Source organism: Chanodichthys erythropterus, chromosome 11 (genome assembly GCF_024489055.1).
Source record: "Chanodichthys erythropterus isolate Z2021 chromosome 11, ASM2448905v1, whole genome shotgun sequence".
Classification (NCBI taxonomy): domain Eukaryota; kingdom Metazoa; phylum Chordata; class Actinopteri; order Cypriniformes; family Xenocyprididae; genus Chanodichthys; species Chanodichthys erythropterus.
The window spans coordinates 26,327,889-26,350,798 of NC_090231.1; the positions used below are offsets into that span (position 1 = coordinate 26,327,889).

Below are 22,910 nucleotides of genomic sequence, written 5' to 3' on the forward strand. Positions count from 1 at the left end.
TTTTCTCACTCTGTATCACATAGACAAACTAGCATTTTAAACCCCAAAACTAGAGTATGCATCATCAGTGGATTGCTCCGATTACACATGAGTACAACAAAAGAGACAGAGAAAAATTTAGAGAACAAGAATGAGGGAAATGTAGAACAGAAAGAAATGTGGAGGTTAAACTAAGATGTAAGAAGTCCTAATAGAATACTTACCGAGGGCTTTGAGGAGTGCCTCTCGCACAGCAGACGTGAATTTTCGGACCAGACATAACGTGGTTACCACAGCAAACAGAAGATTGTACGAAAGTACAATGTAAAAATTTCCAAGCCAATTAAATCGTCCGAAATCACCCAGGAGATCAAACCTTGTTATTCCTGCAGAAGGAAAGACACAGGAAATCTATGAGAGACACAAGAAGGCTTCTCAGATTCTATATTTTTTACTGTACTATACAACCTCTTTCCTATAAATCAACAAATGTAGAAACAAAAGGGCTGCTGAATAGCAGACGAGTCCATTTTACATTCATTCTCTCTTAATAATCCTGTACCAAACCAATATTAGGGTACAACGGGGCTAAAGGCGCACCGGGGTAAAAGGCACATTTAATTTGATTTTCCTCTAAACCACTAGATGGCACAAAAACTTGCCACAGCACTTTCCAAAACATTCGCTTTTAAAGATGGATGTGGACATTTGGCTGATCCTTGACGCAATCGTGGACTGAAGCGCAAACATTCTGTGCTAATTTGATCTAATATTTGATGTTTTTTCAATTATAGATTATATTTTGAAACAAAAGTCTTGTTAATGGTTTTCAGTTTTGTTCAAGGTAATTAAAACAACAGTTTTCCAATAATTTAAGAGTGTGTAAAAGTATTGTATTTGGGAAAAAAAAAAAAAGCACTCCTGATGTTGGGGCAAAAGGCACAATAACATGATAACTAATAGCTGGCTGGCTTTTCCATTTGTTGTCATGACATGGTAAGATTCAGATGGTAAATATATATTGATTTTGTGTCCACCTTAGAGAATAACACCTTATTTATGATGAAAACATATTTAAAAATATGATATTAATCATATCATATCATAAAATATTTATTGTTATTGCTGTAAATCTAGATTAAATTATTATGGGATGTCTTTCAATACTTTCAGAATCTTTACTTTTTAATATAAGTTTGTTTCTATATTTTTTACAATATATTTTTATATTAACATTTTAAATGACAGTATATTTATTGAACAAAAAAATTATTATTTTATTTATATTAAATATAAATATATTAATTGTATTAAATATAAATATTAAAATAAACAGAAAATAGTACAAACTTTGCTAAAGAGTTTGTTTTGAATGAATATCAACTTATTTTAGTTGAAGTATTTGTATCAATACTGTGCCTTTTTCCCCAGTCTGGTGGGCGTTTTATCCTGTTTGTGGGGTAAAAGGCCCACCTTGCCACCTCATACATTTATACGATTTAAAAAAAAAAAAACTTTTATAATTTATTTTCACACAAAATCTGTTGCTCCATCAATGTTTTTTCCCCCAGCAATTATACACTATGGAAGTAGTGAAAAGCACATTTTTCTTAATGTGTACCTTTAGCCCCGTTGTACCCTACTACCTAAAAAATACATTACTTTTTTTTTTAACAACCCACAATTCTCAAATTATTTTCATTTTCTCTGAATTAACAGATAATCAAACAAAAGACTTGCATGCACAAGATTACTTCAGCAAAAAACCCATCAGTGAAATGAGAATATAAACTCATAGGTGCCATGATTGTTTATTTGGATGGGAGATTCTTAAAAGGATTTGCCATTTAAACACTGTCAATGTCTCAAGCATGAATAAAAGGATTGTAGAAAGGACTGAAAGAGCAGGTGAGGGCTCATGATGAAGAAATGATAAAAAAGGAGGAGATTCTGAAAGACACTTAAAGGACTACAGCTCCATCTTAATCAGATAACAACACCTAAGATAAGTCTGCCATTTTTTTCTGCCATCTGCTGACATATTTCAGTTAGAATGAAGGCTGTTTATTGTCCATCACACAAAACTGATTGAGAAAAACACATTCTTTCTGAAACAAAGCAGACAAGTTAAACTCTGCTGTTTTATATGACTAAATGATCCATCGCCAAGGGGTGCATGTGCACATTCAAATGACATGTATTAGTGCAGTATAAATTAGAGAATTATGTTGCCAAGTTTCCAAAGTGATTTCTTTGCTTAATCATACTTAATACAGCATGTGCAGTGTGACATGAATTGACTCAAGTCATCACTTTATCACTTCAGACTGCATGGATGCAAACATGATAAAATAAAGCAAAAAGAAAAATATCAGTGTTTTCATCATAAAAATGACAAAATATTTTAAAGAGATTTGTTTTACAAAATGATTTAACTTCCTGAAAAAGACCAGGTTTTTCTGCACAGGATAGAAATAATATATAGAATATACTTGCATGTTTAATTTTCTAATTTCCAAACAAATTTATTCCACACCAAAAGTTTGTCTGAATACAGATAAACAATTGTTTAACAACCATTTAGCCTTTTTAAACACTGACTACAAATTGCGTATCTTTAAAAAAATGATTGTTTAAAAAGGAACAATCTGCCTCCCCCAAATGCATTATGGCTTTTCCTGTTGGGCATGATTTCTGTTCTCTTTTCTCTCCTGCTTTTTGGGTGCTCTTTTAAATACCATTATAACTCAACCTTTTTCTGGACTACCTCTAAATAAAACATTGAGCACAACAGGCTGACTCCTGAGGATAACTTAAAACAACTTCAATGTTTCCCATTCAAAATCTAAAGCATCATCAGAAAAAGCACAAGTTGAAAGTGGTAAAATAGGGTCAAGTTTTCAGGAAAAAAAACAAACAAACAAAAAAAAAACTGCAGAAGGTAATGTAAAGAAATTAATTAGATTTCATTTAAAGCACTTTTCCGGACTTAATGACCAGTTAATGAGGGCAATGACCAATTTCTGTAACTTAAACTGCATGTTTAAAGGCAACTGTAAAGAGAATCATATTTAAAATGAGAAGTTATAAACAGGATATATCCAATTATTTGAATAAGCACTTGGATAATGTTGATTTGCTGTAGAAGTAAACTTATTCTCAAACGGTTTCTCTTGTGCATGCCTGATTTTTGACTGCAGTCACATTCACACCATTATCCTGAATGATATTAATTGCATACAATCTAATAATATCTGTAGTCGATCACATATAACAAGGTCTATAAGTAGGGATGCACTGAAATTTCAGCTACCGAAAATTCTCATCCAAAACACCTATTTTTGTTTTCGGCCCAAACAGACATTTAATTAGCGCTTCACCAATGGCACGTTTTGACTGTGTTCATCCTTTATTTTATGCATACAATGTGGATAAGCTACAACAGTTAATCATGTTAGTATTACATGTTGACAATATTAACTTCAGTTTTAATTGGTAATGATATGGTTTCTTAAATCTAAAATCTTTTAGTCTGTGCTGTTTTCTGTTGATCACTAAACATTTGAAGCGTGCCTGCCATCCAATAATCACAAAAAGCTTTGTGCCTTGTTACTTTTAATTTTATAATTATTTTCAAATTTCAATTTTATAACGAAATTCAAACAATAGGCCTTTATGTTTGAATAAGTCTGTCATGAAAACAAGTAATTAGTTTATTTTCATTTAAATGTTTATATTTCACCAACAAACTCGAGTAGAAACAATTCTGTTGTTAACATGTTGATATAAAAACTGCCATATGTGCAAATTAATTTTTTGATGAATTAATTGATTTTTACTTTATTTTTTAATTTCAGCTTCGGTTTTCGACCAAATGCATCCTGAACTTTTGGTTCTGGTGAAGAATTTTTATTTCAGTGCATCACTAGTGTATATCCTCTAGTTATTGACAATCATGTTAAATTAAAACTATGGCATAAAACTTCAGGTGAACTGCACTCTCTTGCTCATGTGTAAATTATTTATTTAGCAAAGGCCTCTTTTTAGGAAACACCTTATAATGACAATGAAATAAAGAAACCCAAGTAACCTACTCCTCAGAATTTATAAAAACAAACGAACAAAAAAAAAAAAAAGAGTTAAATATCTAATGTTAAAAAGACATTTAAAAAGAGTGTGAGGGTGAGAGTTGTTAACTGTCCGTGTAAAAATCACTGTCACACAGTTTGCCTTTCCCACATTTTTAACAGGCTCCTGCAGTCTGCTTATGTACACACACACACACACACACACACACACACACACACACACACCTGGTTTACTATCCTTGTGGGGACTCTCCATAGACCTAATAGTTTTTATACTGTACCAGCTGTATATTCTATCCCCTTACACTTACCTTATCTCTAAACCTACCCATCACAGAAAACTCTGCATTTTTACATAAAATTCATACTCAAAACTCTCTCAATGAATTATAAGCTTGTTTCCATGGGGACCTCAATTTAGTTTGTTTCGCTATATTAGTGCGGACACATCACAGACTGCCATTGTTTTTTAAATCAGGTTAATGACAATTTTTATTGCCTAACCGACCCCAACTCCTAAACATAACCCTCACAGAAACCTGTGCAAAACACTAGATTTAATAAACAATCGGACGATTTATAAGTATCTTACAACAGATTTCACTATATTAGTGAAGAAAGTTTTGAATAGTAAAGACATTTTGGACCTTACAAGTACAGCCAAACCTACACACACACACACCTATTTTTTTGAAGGACTTCCATCTTTTCATATGCGGTCTGTTTAAGACTCTATATGAACAAACTTGATGAAATTCTTTGGTAAAAAACAACAACAACAACAACAAAAAACTACTTTGTGCAACCTCTCCTTTCATCTATTCAATGCAGCACAGCAGAAATGTTGATATTTTTCTGAAGCTCCCAATGAGTCACTGTACTTACTAACACACACACACACACACACACACACACACACACACACACACACGGCTATTTGAACAGCTGTCTCTGCAGCTTGCCATGTTGTTTATTGCAGCTATTGTGACGGCTATTTGTCTGTCCTTTTTCTCGCTCCATTATTGTGTAAAATCTCTATGGCAAATCATGCTGGAATGTAACTTGTTAAATCTTAACAGTGTAAATGAGTCTCCAGTTATGTGTATAATATATATAAAAATTGTAGTATCCAAAAATAAACAAACATTAAATGGCATGTTAATGGCAGCCCCAAGAAATACAGATGCTTATGAAGGATAGTGTATACATGCAGGCCAGGAGGACCTTACCAAGTGTTCGGGACATAACAGGCAAGGCCGAGCTCAGCACTAGAATAGATACACAGCAACCAATGATCTACAAGAAAAGGAAAAACAAGACTAAGAAACATTTCCATCATTTACACATTTAAGCACATAGGTAATATTAATTATCAACATGTACTTACTATTGAGTCAGGTTGGGAATAGGGTTTGGTGTAAAGTTAGATACATGTAATTATGTATACTGTTATTACTACAGTATTAGATGTAATTGTTAAATAAAACTCCATGCAATAATTGGGAAGTTAGGTCATTTTTTATTCAGATGCTAAACAATATATTCAGGTTTTCAAACTTTTTTAGACAATGACATGAACTGACATGAACAATGAACCGTTTGTGAATATTTTATACTTGTGTGACATTTAGTTGTATCTGACTAAGTGTCAACAGGCCATAAAACTGAAACAGTGTTGCAGATCCTACCGTTGTCATGGTTGTGTCATCCTTTATGGGAGTGAGCTCCTGAAAGATACGAAGGCTATAAAAGCCAACCACAGATGAGACCATCAGATAACTGTTGGAGAGTTAAGACTAACATAGTTGTTTCTCGTCAAACCCTTCAATAGCATTTCAGTCTAGAAAACACTCAGAACAATCATAAGCAAACAACTTTGAGACTCTTCACTAAACACACACAATCTGTGATCAAACACTAGAATGGAGCTTATGTAGCATTTGAGAATCACACACAGCAAAGGATACAACATGAGAATGATTTCAACAACTGCCTGGGCAACTCCAAATGTGGATAAAGAGGCATTGCCAATATCTCTCTCCTGCCAAAACAAATAGTGAAAGTTACTGTCAAAGGTTATTTCAGAAATTAATTTCCCCATATAAAATTAGGTTTCAGAACAGGATCATTTTTTTGTATGTCTCTCTTAAGTGCCGGTTTATGTTCTGGACTGAGGCAATACTCTTACATGGAGTAACTGCATGTAGCGGACGTGTTTTAGCGACATGCCCAACGCAAAGGCTCCTGTTACAACTGAAGCTGTGTAATCTAAATAAGACTACAGTGTTGACACCTCAGTGCTTCAGGCGGTGTGGGCAGAAAAAAGCGGCACAAATATTTGGAGCTGTTCTGAGTGAATGCTATTATGAAGAAATAAAACGTATAAAGCTCAGATTAGCGAAGTTTCCCCTCTAACCAATGAGGACAGACAGAGTGAAATTGGCGAAGAAATGAATGGAAGCAGATGAAAGAAATCTTTTTAAATTCACCGCTGCTCACACACGCATAAAATGTGAGCAGGTGTTCAAACAAAAAAAAAAAAAAAAGAAAATGAAGAAAGAAAGAAAAAGAAAAAGGCAGTGGTGCTCTTACAGTAAGAGGCTGCATTGAATGAATGGCTGCCAAAAATTAGGAGAAAAATGTGGAAAAAAAGAAACAAACAAATGCGCTGGCAAACAAAGTTTTTCAGTCTCAGGTCTTTAATAACTTTTGAAGTCATTGATGTGATATAAAGGTTTGGATTGGAATTATTATAATAAAAGCCAACATTTATTTGACATAATTTATCAATGTAAAACAATCTTAGTCTGGGCATGACAAGTAAAAAAATATAACAAAAATCAATCATCGTTCTAATGATGTGCATTTGACAGTAGACCAATTCAAAATCAACAGAGCATATACAAATATTTATGATGATCTTTCTAACTGGATTAGATAAAATCTGAACCAGATTTTATAATGTCAGTCTTGCTTGTTGTTACTAATGAAAGGACTGAAGAAAGTTTACATGTGAATGAAAAACCAGAGAAGCTTAACTAAATACTTGCTTTGTAAAATATCATCAAACACTCACTTTATACTACTGAATCATCCAAGAAAGTTAGCTTGTAGTTCATGTGAAACGAGACCAAAATAGGTTAATGTGATCTAACATAAAACTGCAACCCATTTTGACTTGCTCAATAATAGCATAAACACCACTAAGAACATTTGAGAGGAATTATAAGAACTAAGAATTATAATTACAATATTGTGTGTGTGTGTTTATGTGTATAGTATGTAGCAGTGTAACAAAGTATTTTTACTTTGTTACTCAAGAGCATTTTCCCAAGTATCTGTACTTTATCAGTGTATTTTTGTTTTGGGATGCTTTTATTTTTTAATACATTCCAAAGTATAATATCGTACTTTTACTCCACTACATTTCATAAAAACACGTTGCTCCTCATTATTTTGAATGGAAGAAATCATCACCTGCTCTGTGACGCGATAACAGTGTCCAATTTTGATTCGTTTCAAATAACCTTTTAAATCGGATTGCAAATCGCACTAAATGATTCATTCATGAATCTGTTTGAGTCAACAGCTCACTAATTCAAATGATCCGCTCAGAGCGAGTCTCCAGTGTCAGTTGTTTGTGAACTAAATCTGCTGTAAGGGTAGGTTTTAGGTTAAAAACAATGTTAAAATAACGTAAATAATTGCCTATGCATCTTCACCGCTGTCAGCAGTTTCAAATAATATAAAACTATGTTTGCATTGTGTTCTTCTTAAAATGGTTACACATTTTGCCCTATGTGATATTTTTATATCATATGTTTATATTTGTCAGCACATTTACACACATTTTGTTTTTCATCATTGAAAATATGTTCCTAGTGTACATATTTAGTTATTTTCACTTGTTTTCACACTTGAATTATCTGTAATTTTCAGCAGCTAGTTACCAGTGTATGACAAGTTTTGGTAATAAAATAAAACCTTTTCTTACTGTACTTGCAGATGAATACATATTAAGTGTCTGGTTGGCTGCTACAACAATTCAGAATGATGTTAGACTGAGTTGTAACCATTTTAAGCTCTATCTGTGTGTCTATAGTACATTATATGGCCTACATATTTTGAAAAAAAAAAAAAGCAACAAATTCAACATTCATTAGTCAGTATTTTTTACTTTTAATAATTAAGTACATTAAAAATCAAGTACTTTTGTAGTTTTATTCAAGTAAAATGGAAAAAGAGTACTTAATACTTTTATTGGAGTAATATTTTATTAGGGTGTCTGTACTACTCAAGTACATTGTCCACAACTAATGTGTAGTCGAGCTGCACGATTAATCATTAAAAGGGTTCATGAATTGCATTTTTTTATTATTTCATATTGTTTCCTGAGGTCAACTTGTAATGTTAGTACGAATTTTACATCAAATTTTGTCATAATTTTTCTACCCTGATTTTAGCCCTCTGGTCTGAACGGTCTGTTTGAAGAGGTGTGTATAAACAGTATAAACACCCACTGCTGTGATTGGCTGACATGTTTGCATATGAAATAAGCTTTACATGTGGAAATGGTGCTGCCAGGTAGTTAGGGATTGAACCCCCATGGCAAAAACTTTACAAAATTTTTACTATTAGGGCCTATAGCTGTCAAGATTAATTAATCATGAAAAGTGTTGATTATACCACTATATTTTGGTCTACTCCCGTCGCATGAAAGCTTGCAGTGAAGAGCAGGCCGATGACAGCCAGCCTGTGATTGCGTGATGGCAGTGATCATGTCATTGGAACTTGGTTTCTGCACTCTCACAAATCCTTCTATCATTACTAACAGTGCAAACACAGTGTAAATACAGTTAGAGATTCATAACGGGAGTTTTCAGATAAACATGCTGTGTGATCGACAGCTTCAGCCATTATAAACAGAGCGTTCTTTGATCACTTTCTGTATATAATTCAATCACGATTTTAAAAACGCATAAATACGCATAAATATGTCCATAAGTACATATCAAGTGATCTGTAATAACAAAGCAATAGTGAGCATGTGATAAAAACAGTTACTCACACTTGTGGTGAGACATTACTGTTGGATCCAATATATTCGACACAGCATCATCTTTTAGTTCCAATCTTGCTGAAAATCCTGTGTCGAATTTGTAAACGAATCCATGGTAAAATGAAGTGAACAAAGACTCGGTCAGGAACTTTAAAATAAAAATAAAGTTCATCCACTCTTTTCAAAGACTGTGTTTTCCCCAACTTGAGACTGTACTGTGTCTTGTTGTCTTCGAGCCATCTTTATCATTTGGTTTCGGCTTAGACCTGCGTTTGCCTCTCTCGTTATTTACCTACTATGCGCAAATTGTTGGGTGGGGCTAAACAGGCAGTGATGCAGAAGCAGGCGTTGATCTTCTGCAAAGGCAGTGCTTAGCCACACTATTACGTAGCACATTCCAGAACCTGTTATTTTGGTAGAATGGCTTCAATATAAGTTGTTTTTAGACTAACAAGAAAATTTTGAGTTCTGAAACTTAAAGGGTTGGTTCACCCAAAAATGAAAATTCTGTAATTTATTACTTACCCTCATTCGACACAAAAAATTCATTATGCTCCGATGCTTCCTGAAGCAGTGTTTTGAAATCGGCCATCACTATATAAGTCGTTATTTTGTTTTTTTTTGGCGCACCAAAAATATTCTCGTCGCTTTATAATATTAATATTGAACCACTGCACTCACATGAACCGATTTAAATATGGTTTTAGTACATTAATGGCTCATTGCTCCCTATGCAGGCCTCACTGAGCCATCAGATTTCAACTAAAACATCTTAATTTGTGTTCCGAAGATTAGCGGAGGTCTTACAGGTGTGGAACGGCATGAGGGTGAGTAATAAATGACAGAATTTTCATTTTTGGGTGAACTAACCCTTTAAAGGATGTTTTTATAGTATAGTAATGACCTATTATGTGTCAAAGGATCAAGGGAATTTTCATTTCTCAGTTCATGACCCCTTTAAAAAATCTCCATCTAAATTCAAACACCCATACAATCTTACAGTATTCCTAAATGAGAACGATACGCCTATGCCTATTAAATCTTTGACAAGTATGATCACTGCAATCGTTCAAATCTGCATTGGCGGAATTTGGCGCTGCCGCTGAGCCAGAGAGAGCAGTTGTCATGTAAAGTGATGAAACGGCTTCAGTCTTTTCAACTACATCAAGACTCCCTGGTAGAAGAGATATTGTATCTCATTAGGACCTTCCTGGGTAAATAAATAAATCACAGAAGTACTGGGATAAAATTTTATAGTTCTGATATAAACACTGATATCTACGGTAGTGATCAAAACAGAGTAAATCACCTTGTGAAAGTAACATGAGGCTTCAAATAAATATTGTCGAATACATCGTTACACCGCTAGGTGGTGACAAGTGACTGTTAAAAATTAATTTGTCACTGAATCATTTAAGAGATTCATTCAAAATTGCTGATTCATGCAGTAATGAAACAAGTAATGTCTTTATGATCGAGTCATTGAATCGTTCATTGAAACCAATTTCTTTCTTCAAAATCCATTCAAATTATTATTTTTTTTTTTTTTAAATAGTCTGCAACAATAAACATGTCAGAACCTAGTAAATGTTATTTTGGTTAGTTGTCTATTCAGAATAGTGGGAGAATCATGATCTCTATTTTAAACAAAAATATTGTAATTCTTTTTGTGAACTGTGTAGCTCTAGTATGTAGTATGCATTTATGTATAATTAAACTTATTGTAAAGCGATACACTGTACAATTAATTTTTATTTTGTTAATATTAGTTACAATGGACATTTTTTTATGACATTTATTAATCTAGGTTAATGTAAGTTAATGTTAAATATACATATGTACACACATACAGTTTCACTCCACATCCATCCTTGATTGTCATTTACTTAACCATAAACCGACTGATATTATTGATATTATAGAACTGGAGAGGCATCTCAAATCTCCTTTTTTGATCAGAGCTGTGTCAGGTGTTTGTTGGTGCTGCTTGACACCTGTGATTGGGTGATTGAGGATATCTATGCGTTTACCTTCCTTCAGTGGTGTTCTAACTACACTACATGTTTTGATGTGCCTCAGCTAGCTCTGATGTAGGATAATAACATAAAAAAAAAAAAAAAAAAAAACTAATCATGGATTAGACTTTTTTCATTCTATGTTTTTTAGAAGGCTGTTTACTGACAGGTTAGGGGTTAAATCTCATCTGTTGACTCTTGTCAAAGGTTCAGTGGTCAAAAAGAGACATATGATCTCTCTTGCTTTTCCGCTCATCTTGTTCCTCATTCCATCACTCCTTCTGCTCCGTATGACACGTGAGATATGAGTTTGGATGAGAAACGGACATTAATGAGGCTGTTTTTAGCATCGACAATAATTCTGAATCCATGGGGAGTGACAGCAATAAGACTTTTATTGCAGTCATTAGCAACAGTGCATCAGACAGCTTAATGCAAGTAGTGCCGTTGCATTAGATCTCCTTACCTCATAGCCACATTTACGACACCCTGCCTTATCTGGCGGTCTCTGCGTTAACCTAGTTACCTTAACTCGCATCAATCTCTCTTAAGAATGTTGCGGAATGCTGGCCCACCCCCCACCACATCGCAACCCGACGTAAAAACCATCAAACAGACGTACAGACACCGCTGCTGGGTTGTCGTGGTTACATGAGATCTTAAGCATGGCACCGGTCCAGCTCATCAAACGCATAAACCATTAACCAGCCTGTCAAGAGGGCCCTTCGTCTCTGAACACTGTGACAAGTGTAATTTGGGGGATTTTCAGTCAAGCATCATGCCAAGACAAATATCGACACTAATAAAATAATTAGAATGTGAAGCGGGCACTCTCATAGAGCAGCTCAACACTATCAAACTGTGGCCAGAAAAGGGATCTGCCTTTCCTTTGTTGTGGGAAGAAAAAGAAAAATGTGCAAAGCAAGGACAGCAGGTGGGAGTGGTGAAGTCAGGTGAGATAAGAACATCATTGTATGGAAGGAAGGAAAGAGCGAGAACAAAACAATGTTAATTTTTAAGAAAACAGGAATTGATGTAACACTTCCCATGGACCTGTTAAAGAATTTACCTGTCTGAGCTCAAATGAGTGGTAAACTGACTTGGACTCAAATTTAACCAGCCGTAGCTTGTAATTACCTTGTCAAAAGAGAAATATTACACCGTCTTCACAGTGCACAACTGCACAAAGGTTAAATGATGGTTTCATTGCAGCAGTTTTGGCTGAAAGGACTTCGGTCAAGTACTCAAAACACCCAGTTAAGACAAATGAGGTCTGTGTGAAGAGTTTCACACACGTACAGTGCGTGAGTGCCTTTGAATTGACATCAAGCAGAACGGACAGGAGCGCAACTCTGATAAAGAGTATCAAACATCAGCGGCGTGATACACATCTCAACCGGCCTTTTCTTCTCCAGCACACACCTGAGCATATCTGGAATTCAATTTGTGTCGACGCAAAGCATGATTTTAGCAGGACACCGAAGTACTAGTGAGAGAAGGCGGCAACAAGTGAAGGAAAAATCCAGAAAAGCTGAGTATTGGTTTCATTTACATGTTTGTTGACATTTCTCTTACCGTTGAACCCTTTGGCATAGCCGTCTCATCAACAAGCAAGTACACAATGTTCAGAGCAACCAGGAGAACAGAAATCGCCTGCAAGCAGCACAGATAAAAACAAGCATAAGCATTATAAACAACAGAAAGAAACAAAGTAAAATAAACTGCATCAAGTCACATGCTTTGTGGTTCAAGCCTGTAAAGTCTAAATAAACACGTACCGTTCCAGCAAGAAGGATCATCATCACTATGGGGTAAAGGAGGTTCTTTTCCCAGGCTGAGGCCTTCTTTCTCCTTTCTAGGACAGAGGGATGAGAGAAACGATTCTAGTGCATATATCTCTGACTGACTGTCCATATGTTTAATGTGAACTAACTTTCAGCAAATTATGCCCAGTTCCTTTTATTTCGTCCATTCCTGTCAGTGTCTGACAATTAAATACTGAGATAAAGAGCAACTATAGTAAGATGAACAATGCAGTGTTTTAAAGCATTATCTTTCAATTAACAAAACTATAAAATAAGGACACTACTCAATAAGTGTAAAACTTCACAATAAGTTTCAATTTCTTAACATTAGTTATTGCATAAGCAACATTTATTAATCTAAGTTACTGTTAATCTATAAATATATATACTACTGTTCATAGTTCATAATGCATTCATGAATTTATTAATATGACAAAACTAAATTTATGCAGAAGATAACTAAAGAAAATTCAGTAGTCTATGTATAAATGAACATTAACCTAGAATAGATTAATAAACGCTTTAAAAGTATTGTTCATTGTTTGTTAATGATACCAAGTTTTTGGAATTGACAACAGAGTGAGCCTCAAAATGCCCTGTTCACACAGCAAATTACACTAGTATTCTCGAATACGGTCTGTATGAATGTGTAATGGGAGTCAAACCCACATTCTCTTATCAGTAATCATAGTGACAGAGACTCTGTAATATCAAAGATAACTGAGAAGTTTTGACACGACAAGAGTCCAATCGACCCACAAGTTCATCTTCATCTAATCTTCATTAACCTGCAGCAGCTTTTATATCTGTGTGGAGAGCAGAGCATTTAATTCACGCATAGAGCACAAAACTGACGGGAGTAGCTCAGGTGGAGAACAGTGACTGGATCTAAAACCTAAAACCAAATCAGATGACACACAGCTCATATCTCTGTCACCATAAGTTACCGAAAACACACAAGATAGACATTCGTTTGTGCAGTGCAGAGCGGATCTCTCACACTGTATGACGTGAAGGGCAACTAATTGTCCTTTCCAGTCCGGTTCAGTTCAGGTAGAATCGATTGGATTTCCGAGAATGCAGTTTTGAGTCCTGAACTTTTATGGGTGTGAGTTCGGTTATATGCAGTTGTTACTCCCGTAATTAACTTAACTTTTTGTCCCTGACCTACATACCCAATGAGCCACAGATCAAGTATTTAATGTTATTAACACATCTCCATTATTTAGAAACTATTAGAATGTATTATTATTATTATTCTGTACGTATCTATCTCTTTCCCCTCCCTTTTATGTTATGCTTTGTTTATTTATTTATTTTTCTCCTCCCAACCTCTCTCTCTCTTCCATTATTACCAGCATCTCTACCCCCCCACCCCCACCCCCCATCCCTTTTTTGTCACTGTGTCTGTGTAACGTGTGTCTCCATGTATATGTGTATGTCTCGTTTGAGCATGATATGTTATATTGTCACTTGTTTCGTTGTCTAGTCTTGTTATCTTTTAAGATTTGTATTATATTATATATCACCATAACTGTAAATATGCACTGTGTCTGCAAAAAAAAAAAAAAACTTTTAGTGAATGTAATCCTACTAAGGACTCAAATAAAGGACTCGAAAGTTTGGGAATTAAAAAAAAAAAAAAAAAATTATACTTTTATTCAACAAGGATGCATTAAATTGATCAAAAGTGACAGAAAATACATTTATAATTAATAGTCAAGTTTAATTAATAGTGAAAATTTATAATTATAGTTAAGATCAAATAAATGAAATGTAGCCTTGATGAACATAAACCTCTTTCAAAAACACTTAAAAAAAAACGATAACACTTATGTTTAGGTCCTCACTATTAAATAGTTGCTTATTAGCATTCATAATACTAGGATATTGTAACATGGATATTGTAACATGGATACTGAAATAAGTAAGCTGTTTATTAGCACTTATAAAGCACATATTAATGCCTTATTCTGCATGACCATATTCTACATCTCTTAATCCTACCCAATACCTAAACTTAACTACCTTACTAACTTTAAATAAGCAGTAATTAGGAGTTTACCGAGGCAAAAGTTATAGTTAATAGTTAGTTAATAGTGAGAATTGGGCCCTAATCTAAAGTGTGACCAATATTTATCGTATCGACTCCTAATTTTTGATTGGTAGTGTATAAGAACTAATTGTAGCTTCTGTGATAATCAATTGTTTTGCATTTTATTAGGGTTGAAATAACACTAATAATCTCTCCAACAGTGTAGCATTAGCCGTTAGCCACAGAGCACTATCAAACTCATTCAGAATCAAATGTAAACATCCAAATAAATACAATACTCACATAATCCGATGTATGCATGCAGCATGCATGACGAACACTTTGTAAAGATCCATTTTGAGGGTTATATTAGCTTTGTGAACTTTGTTTATGCAGTGATAGAGTCGAGAGCTCGGGAGGGGGCAGAGAGCGCCAGCAATTAAAGGGGCCACAGCCTGAATCGGCGCATTTCTAATGATGCCCCAAAATAGGCAGTTAAAAAAATTAATTAAAAGAAATCTATGGGGTATTTTGAGCTGAAACTTCACAGACACATTCAGGGGACACCTTAGACTTATATTACATCTTGTAAAAAAACGTTCGATGGCACCTTTAAGGCTTCTCCTGCTCCACTCATGAAGCGGGTCTAGATTGGAACATTTTTTCTATCTCAGTGTCTGTCAATCCTGTGCCGCTTTGTCCTCTACCCTCTCCTTCTCAACATCTCTTGCTCTAATTCTGCTCTGGCTCTGAGGTTGGCAGGGTTCCCTGCATATGCACCATGCTTCCTCTAAATTAATGACCACACTTGGAGAGGCAGCCACAATAAAGTTTGCATCACACTCCAATATCCTAAGTGCCTTTGTGGCCTCTTCTCCTCCCAACTGCTTGTCTCTCTGGAATCATTTATAATACCCCAAAACATAAGCTGACGTCGAAAATGATACAGCCATACCCAATCTGGCCCCGCTCCAAATGACTGTTCACATTTAAATATGCACACACTTTGCAATTCAACAATATTATTGGAGTGGATATTGCAGCCTACACATATTTGAAACTGACATTTCAGAATCATGGTTCAATTTAGTTTAATTAAACATTGTTCAAAACATCTCTCACCGAGTTTGTTCCTCTGATTGCGAATGTTTTCCAGCTCTTTGTAGAGATGGTGCTGAGAGTTTCCATGGAGATAAGAGTTTGACATCATACCTGAGTGACAAAAAGAGTGGAAGAGAAAGGGAACTGAAACAAAGAAAGATACTTTCATTCTGTTTACCTAATTTATTAATAGCTTCTGTAAAAAGATCAAACTACTAGTATAACACATCAGTGGCGTGAACATAAATCAGTGGTTTATCTTTACCCTTAAGCTGGGTGCACACTGTGCGATTTATAATAGTCCTTTACTATTGTTGATTGTCAGACTGTACGAACATGATCCTCATGTCACACTGTGGGATATCAGCTGTCCTATATGTCAGACTGTACGACAGTCAAGACGCGTTAAAAACGAACCCACACTTGAAAACTTGTCCAGAGTTTTATATCATCAACCCACACATTTTTGGTGATGGTGAGCTGCATTACACGCGGGATTGAAATGGTGGCTAACAAAGAAATCTCTCCCGTTAATTTTGATAATGGCTTGTCTTGAAAAACAAAGACAATTTGACATTTGTCGTAGGAGAAATCACAATGCAGGACTGTGCGGCAGATCTTCTGACACTGCCAGAATTTCGTTGGGGGTCAAATTTGATCGCAACGGTCATTAATCGGCTGTCGGTTAACACGTCAAACTAGTGATCAAAGACTACAGATTTTAGGCTAGGATTATAGGAATCTTTTAGGATTCTTAAAATTGGTCTCAGACGACCAAATCGTGGCCAAAATCACAGGGTGCACCTGCCTTTACTCAAGTGCGTACTTAATATAAAGTCTGTCAAGAAAGAAAAATACATTTATTTTTTTCTAAAGTTAAAAAAAAAAAAAAAGCTTTCATGGAGTGGAGATATCTGCAGTTCAATATCTGGAAGCCCAAGAAGTGAGACTGAGCTCAATGCCCTGCAGGAGGTTTGTCACTACACTTCAGCCATATTGTATATTCTGACACTTTCAACAACTGCAACAATTAAGAAAATCTCATGAGCACAACTACAATCTCAAATGCAGTTAACAGTGGTGGGAAACAATGCTTTGTAAGATAAATTACTGCATAAAAAAATGAGTAATTACAATTAAAAGGTGCATTAGGTGATTCTCTACAGAAACATTTTTTTTTATACTGGTTGAAAGTCTCCTCATATCCTGATAGCAATCACTATGTTTATATGTGTATATATGTGTGTATATATATCTCTCACCTGTGGAAGGCTTAAGACGATATAATGTTTATCCAATTATTATATTCGGTCCGAATGAAATAATATGATGTCCTACCTACCTGTGTCGATGTATGTTTTTACATTCTCTCGTGCACCCTGTAAGCGCTGATAACATACGTCATCAGCACATTTCATGCTATGCAGAGTTTATACAGATAGACAGCCACCTTTTACACTTCCTACCAAATCAAAACAACAAGCTTATGCTGTGTTCATGCCAATAACTAACGTAATTAAGAGATGGCAACCCGTGACGTTCTACCCGGAGCTGTTCACATCCTCAGACTCGGGGTTACTTGTTTCCATGTCAACATTATCAACACCAAAATGAATCTGCAGCAGTCAATGCTAGCAGGATAACGTTAGCATTTCCCAGATCACCTACCACACCTTTAAATAATTTTAAATAATAATTTAATTATTTTATGGAAAGTAACGTAATGCCAAAAGTAATGTTTGATATTTTTTTGGGTCACTTTTTAATCAACATTTTTATAGGTCATAACTTCTGGAGAGAAATAGCACAGAAACTGGTCAGAGATTCTAGTGCGCATGCGTCGACCACCTATGCATCCTGCTTTACGTAAATGCTGTGTTCGCGTCAGAATTGAAGTATACTTTGGGTCTAGGCCAGACGTGTGCATGCTGCAACTGGTTCTGACGGAAGAGGGGACTGAGGTTTCTTCATAACACCGAATGTGTGTGTGTCAGGAGGTGAGAGTGAGAGGGCAAAACCAGAGAGGGGTTCTCCAGGAAAACCACAGACTTCTGTCTCATTTAGCTCTCATTTATCCATTTCATTCGGGTGTTTTTTTTGTGTGTGTGTGCCTGATTCAGTGGTTCACTTGCTCCTCAAAGCAAAGGATTGGTTTGCACAGCCTCGGGGGACACACACTGGCAGATCAGCAGCAATTAGTTCAGTGTTACACCGTTACTGGCGTGCAATAAAAACACAATCTTTCATCTTTTCACCAACCAGGGGCCGAGAAGTCAATCACTTTGATCAAAACGTGATTATTATTATGATGATTGTACCACGCCCTGTCTGGTAGAGGTTCAGGTTCATAACTCTATTAAAATAAAGAAAAAAAAAAAAAAACACAGCAGGTGTGTTCCTGAATGTGTACTTGTCCATACCAGTGATTTTTAGGGAAAATCTGCACCCTCCAACCAAAACTATGAGAACAAAGAAATAGGAAATGTCACTATTAGCTGATCAGGACTGGATTGCTCTGCCAAACCTGGCTCACATTTGCCCTAAAGGTCTAACATGAGGTGAGCAAAAAAAGTGAGAGAAAGAACAACAGTAAGACATCTGGGAGTCTTTTTTTTATTTTTTTTTATGGAATAATGAGTCCAATAATTTGTTGAAATCAGCATTAGTCAATCATTTTCGAAATGTTGCTGTCCTTATTTCAAGAAGATCAGGAAACACTTGAATAAATTCTTGCTTATAGCCCTTCAATTAAGGTGATAAAGGTGCTGCTCAGCAGCAACTCAGTAGAGGGATGCTGGCAGAAGGAAAAGAGATGATGTCATTGTTTTCTAAAGAAACTTTAGCCGGTTCTGCATTACGTCAGTGGTAATTATGCAAAGCAGAGAGCCATCCGGTACCGAGGAGAGTTTTTGCAAGGTCACCCTGCCACTGCGCATCTGGGCAACAGAGAAAAGCATAGCAAGAGCCAAGACAGAGGACAAACAAATGTCTGCAACCAGGCTAATATGAAAGCATAGCATACACTCAGACAAATGCACCTAAACACACAGCCACAAGATTCCCTCGCAGTTCATAAACACAAGTGCACTAATGCATGCATAGAATGTAATCTACACATAGCAATATATACACTCAACTACATTAAATCATTCAAAATAATATTTCAAAATACATTACATAGACACCAATAGGAGTCATTTTCAGGACAGTAAAGTTTACATCAGATGTAGATGACTGGATCAATGGAGTAACTAACACGCTTATCAATTAGCCCATATCAAAGGTCTGAAAGAGAGCGTGTGCAGGGATGTAGTATCTAAATGAAGTTACAGTCAGTTGGATAATTGTTATTAGATAGAACACAGATAAGAGAGTAAAACAAAGTAGACAGTTTCCTCTTGAACTCTCTTCCCCTCAACCTCACCTCAGGTTTTTATTTACGGTGCAAAAGAAGAAAAGAACGAAAATTCCTTAAATTCCTGATAAGGTAAATTCACTCTTCTTAACGCCTGAGCGAGATCTTCCTATAACGCAGAGTTCTTAAGCTTTGCCAAAATTGCATTCCGCATCCCTAGTGGCCTTTTGTCACACGATCCCAGTGACTGCCACTGCGGTTCACATCAAACAACAATCACAAAAAAGCAAAAATCGTTAAGACAGATTACAATTACTTTATCAGGTGTTCAAAGCAAATCTGCCTTTGGTGCTAACACTACAGAACCAAACAACCAAATGAGAGGCTATTGAAATTCATTCATGGGATTTGGCCAACTGGGTACTATCAGTTAAGATGATCTAGCTTACCTCCGTGAATTCAATAGAAAAAGCACATGTTCTATGATGACTGGCATCTGTACACTCTGTTGCGTGCTTGAGTTGAAGCTAAAGTCTAGTTTGGCCTAAACACTTCTGCCTAAAGCCTAAACATTTCCTGCATTGTGTGGATGTTTGTGTAGGGGAATAAAAGCCAGCTAAAAGAAAACAAATGTGTAAGAAAACTATAAATGATACTTTTATGATGTTTCACCAGTTAGCTAATTGATTTAATCAAGATCACTGCAGTCCCTGGTTTGACTCAGATTAATGTGGCTGCTCCACCAAGTCCTGTTTACAAGTGGTTCTATTAAAAAAAAACCATATAGCAGTACAAACAGTACTGCATCATACTGCAACTATACTATTTGCCTTGGCTGAAAAATTCTTAATTGTACTCTAATTCTTAAAAACTGGTCTAGTGAAACTTGCATATTTTTTTCTGTATTTATTATGAAATAAATGCAGCCTTAATGAGCATTAGAGACTTCATTCAAAAACATTAAAAATAGTAATGTTTCCAAACTTTTGACTGGTAGTGTATATATATAATGCATTTGCCCATCATACAAAAAAACAAACATGCTCACCATTGAGTCTACGCTCCAGGGCCTCTTCCTGCAGCTGTATACAATAAATCTGCTCATCCAGATCCTCTAAAATCTACATAGAGAAAGAGAGTGAGAGCGTGTGAGGGAGAATGATAGGGTGGATCTTTAAATACACACATATACGATGTAACTGTACTTACTGTGGGTTTGACTAGTAACTGGCCCATCACTGTGAACATGCGTGACATTCCCACTGGAGTACACACTGGTGAGATGAGATAAGAAGCTCATTTAAACCACACATACATGCTCATTTATGCTTTTCTAAGGCAAGATTATGAATGCAACATTTGAACTATAGAGTTCAAGTTTATGTTACTACTGTAACATTGGGTAAAATCAGGTTAAAAGTGACATTTTGAGTGACAGCAGCGGTGGGTGATATACTAAAAAGATAATTTCTTAATCATTTTCAGCCTCGTATTCCATTTTGACATTTTAATATGTACCTATTAGCTCTGAGAAAAACAACAACAACATAATTTTAAACCATTTCAATGAGAGGAACCATTTTAACCAGTCACTTTAACCAGCCAAGAAGATTCAACATGCTCAAAAGTATTAAAATCCAGTTATGTTCCACACTCTTTTTTGCTAAATGAAGAGACAGAATAAATAATTTCATTTTATGCACCAATTTAAAGGGATAGTTCACCCAAAAATGAAAATTTGATGTTTATCTGCTTACCCCCAGCGCATCCAAGGTGTAGGTGACTTTGTTTCTTCAGCAGAACACAAATGATGATTTTTAACTCCAACCGTTGCCGTCTGTCAGTCAAATAATGCTAGTGGATGGGAACTTCTACTATAAGAGTAAATAAAACTTGCATAGACAAGTCCAAATTAAACCCTGCGGCTCATGACGACACATTGATGTCCTAAGACACGAAACCGATTAGTTTGGTCTGATCGCACTGACAGCTCTGACAGCGGCAGTGATGTCTCGCTCTCATTGAAGTATATGCACGAGACATCACTGCCGCTGTCAGAGCGCGATCAGACCAAACGAATCGAGTGATGAATTGGACATAGTGGTGTATTAGAGTTAAAAAATTATATAAATACTGTTCGGTTTATCGCACAAACCGATCGTTTTGTGTCTTAGGACATCAATGTGTCGTCATGAGCCGCAGGGTTTAATTTGGACTTGTCTATGCAAGTTTTATTTATAGTAGAAGTTCCCATTGACCCACATTATAAGACTGACAGACAGCAACGGTTGGAGTTAAAAATCATCATTTGTTTTTCTACTGAAGAAACAAAGTCACCTACACCTTGGATGAGCTGGGGGTAAGCAGATAAACATCAAATTTTCATTTTTGGGTGAACTATCCCTTTAACAATATATAGGAATTAAACATTTACCTACATATTTACTAAAACATTTTAAATGCCACATGGATTCCTTAAAACCAATCGCCTTATTCATAGTGTTGCTTAAATTTTATATTGCCAGAAAAATTATCATGAATATATCAGAAATATTCAAAATATCACCCTGCCTTAATGAACTCTATGCACATCACCTGCTCGCATATTTAAAATCTCCTCCGGTATAGTATTTACGCATAGCAAACTATAGCATAGTCTTTCTGTCATAATTCTAATAACAACTGGTCACAGCTAATTATATTATATCATATTAAAAACTGTAGTAAGCATAACATTTTGGTATATCTACATAAGTTTTAGTAATGAGTTCTAGAAACTTTAAACACCTTTTAACATGGCTTTGTCATGTTGTGGGACATTTTGAGATTTAATTTTTATGCTTAATTTTCTTAAAATAAACGAAAATAAAGGCAGACGCTCAACCAACTGTAGAGGAGGGTAAACTCAAAACATTCAAATTTAAAACTTTAGAAGAAAAGTGCAACAGTTACTCAGTGACTGACTTGTCACTGTTCAGACATTGCTTAATGTTCTTCACAATTTCTACACACTGCTCTGCACCGGAAGCTACTGAGGCCAAATGTGGAAGCAAATGTGCAGAGAGTCCACTGACAGCATTGTTTCCTGTGAACTTACTAAGCAGCAATAGGCCACCCATCAGAGAGATGCAGGAGTACAGGTACGGCAGATAAAACTCCCATAAATCTAGAACAAGAGAACAAGACATGCACAGTAAACCACAGATCAATACATACCTGATTACATCACATGCATGCATACATACATACATACATAGCAGCAGAAGGAGGGTTAAAAGAGATACCATAGAGCGATTCCATGCTGGCCGCATCATTGTCGATGAGAGCGGATGCCACCCATACAATGCCCAGGATGAGGAGACCCAGCAGAAAGAGCATAACAAATGTCTCCAGCACTCGAGCCTTTATGCCCTGAAACCAACAAAAATCCTCTTTAATGTTTTCAAGTTTACTTATGGCTGTAGCCAAGAGTT

The 22,910-nt window shown here is 35.7% G+C and overlaps 1 protein-coding gene across 1 annotated transcript in view; it reads right to left on the reverse strand.

Annotated features, from left to right (window-relative positions):
* Positions 1 to 22,910, reverse strand: part of lmbr1 (limb development membrane protein 1) — a 41,926-nt gene that overhangs the window by 3,876 nt on the left and 15,140 nt on the right. The window contains exons 6-16 of the mRNA XM_067402156.1: positions 22,722 to 22,848; positions 22,535 to 22,603; positions 20,647 to 20,711; positions 20,486 to 20,558; positions 16,104 to 16,193; positions 12,920 to 12,996; positions 12,717 to 12,794; positions 6,035 to 6,108; positions 5,756 to 5,846; positions 5,297 to 5,363; positions 204 to 365 (exon numbers count right to left, since the gene is read on the reverse strand). Of these exons, the coding sequence (XP_067258257.1) occupies positions 204 to 365; positions 5,297 to 5,363; positions 5,756 to 5,846; positions 6,035 to 6,108; positions 12,717 to 12,794; positions 12,920 to 12,996; positions 16,104 to 16,193; positions 20,486 to 20,558; positions 20,647 to 20,711; positions 22,535 to 22,603; positions 22,722 to 22,848 (973 nt within the window). The remainder of the gene's footprint in view (positions 1 to 203; positions 366 to 5,296; positions 5,364 to 5,755; positions 5,847 to 6,034; positions 6,109 to 12,716; positions 12,795 to 12,919; positions 12,997 to 16,103; positions 16,194 to 20,485; positions 20,559 to 20,646; positions 20,712 to 22,534; positions 22,604 to 22,721; positions 22,849 to 22,910) is intronic.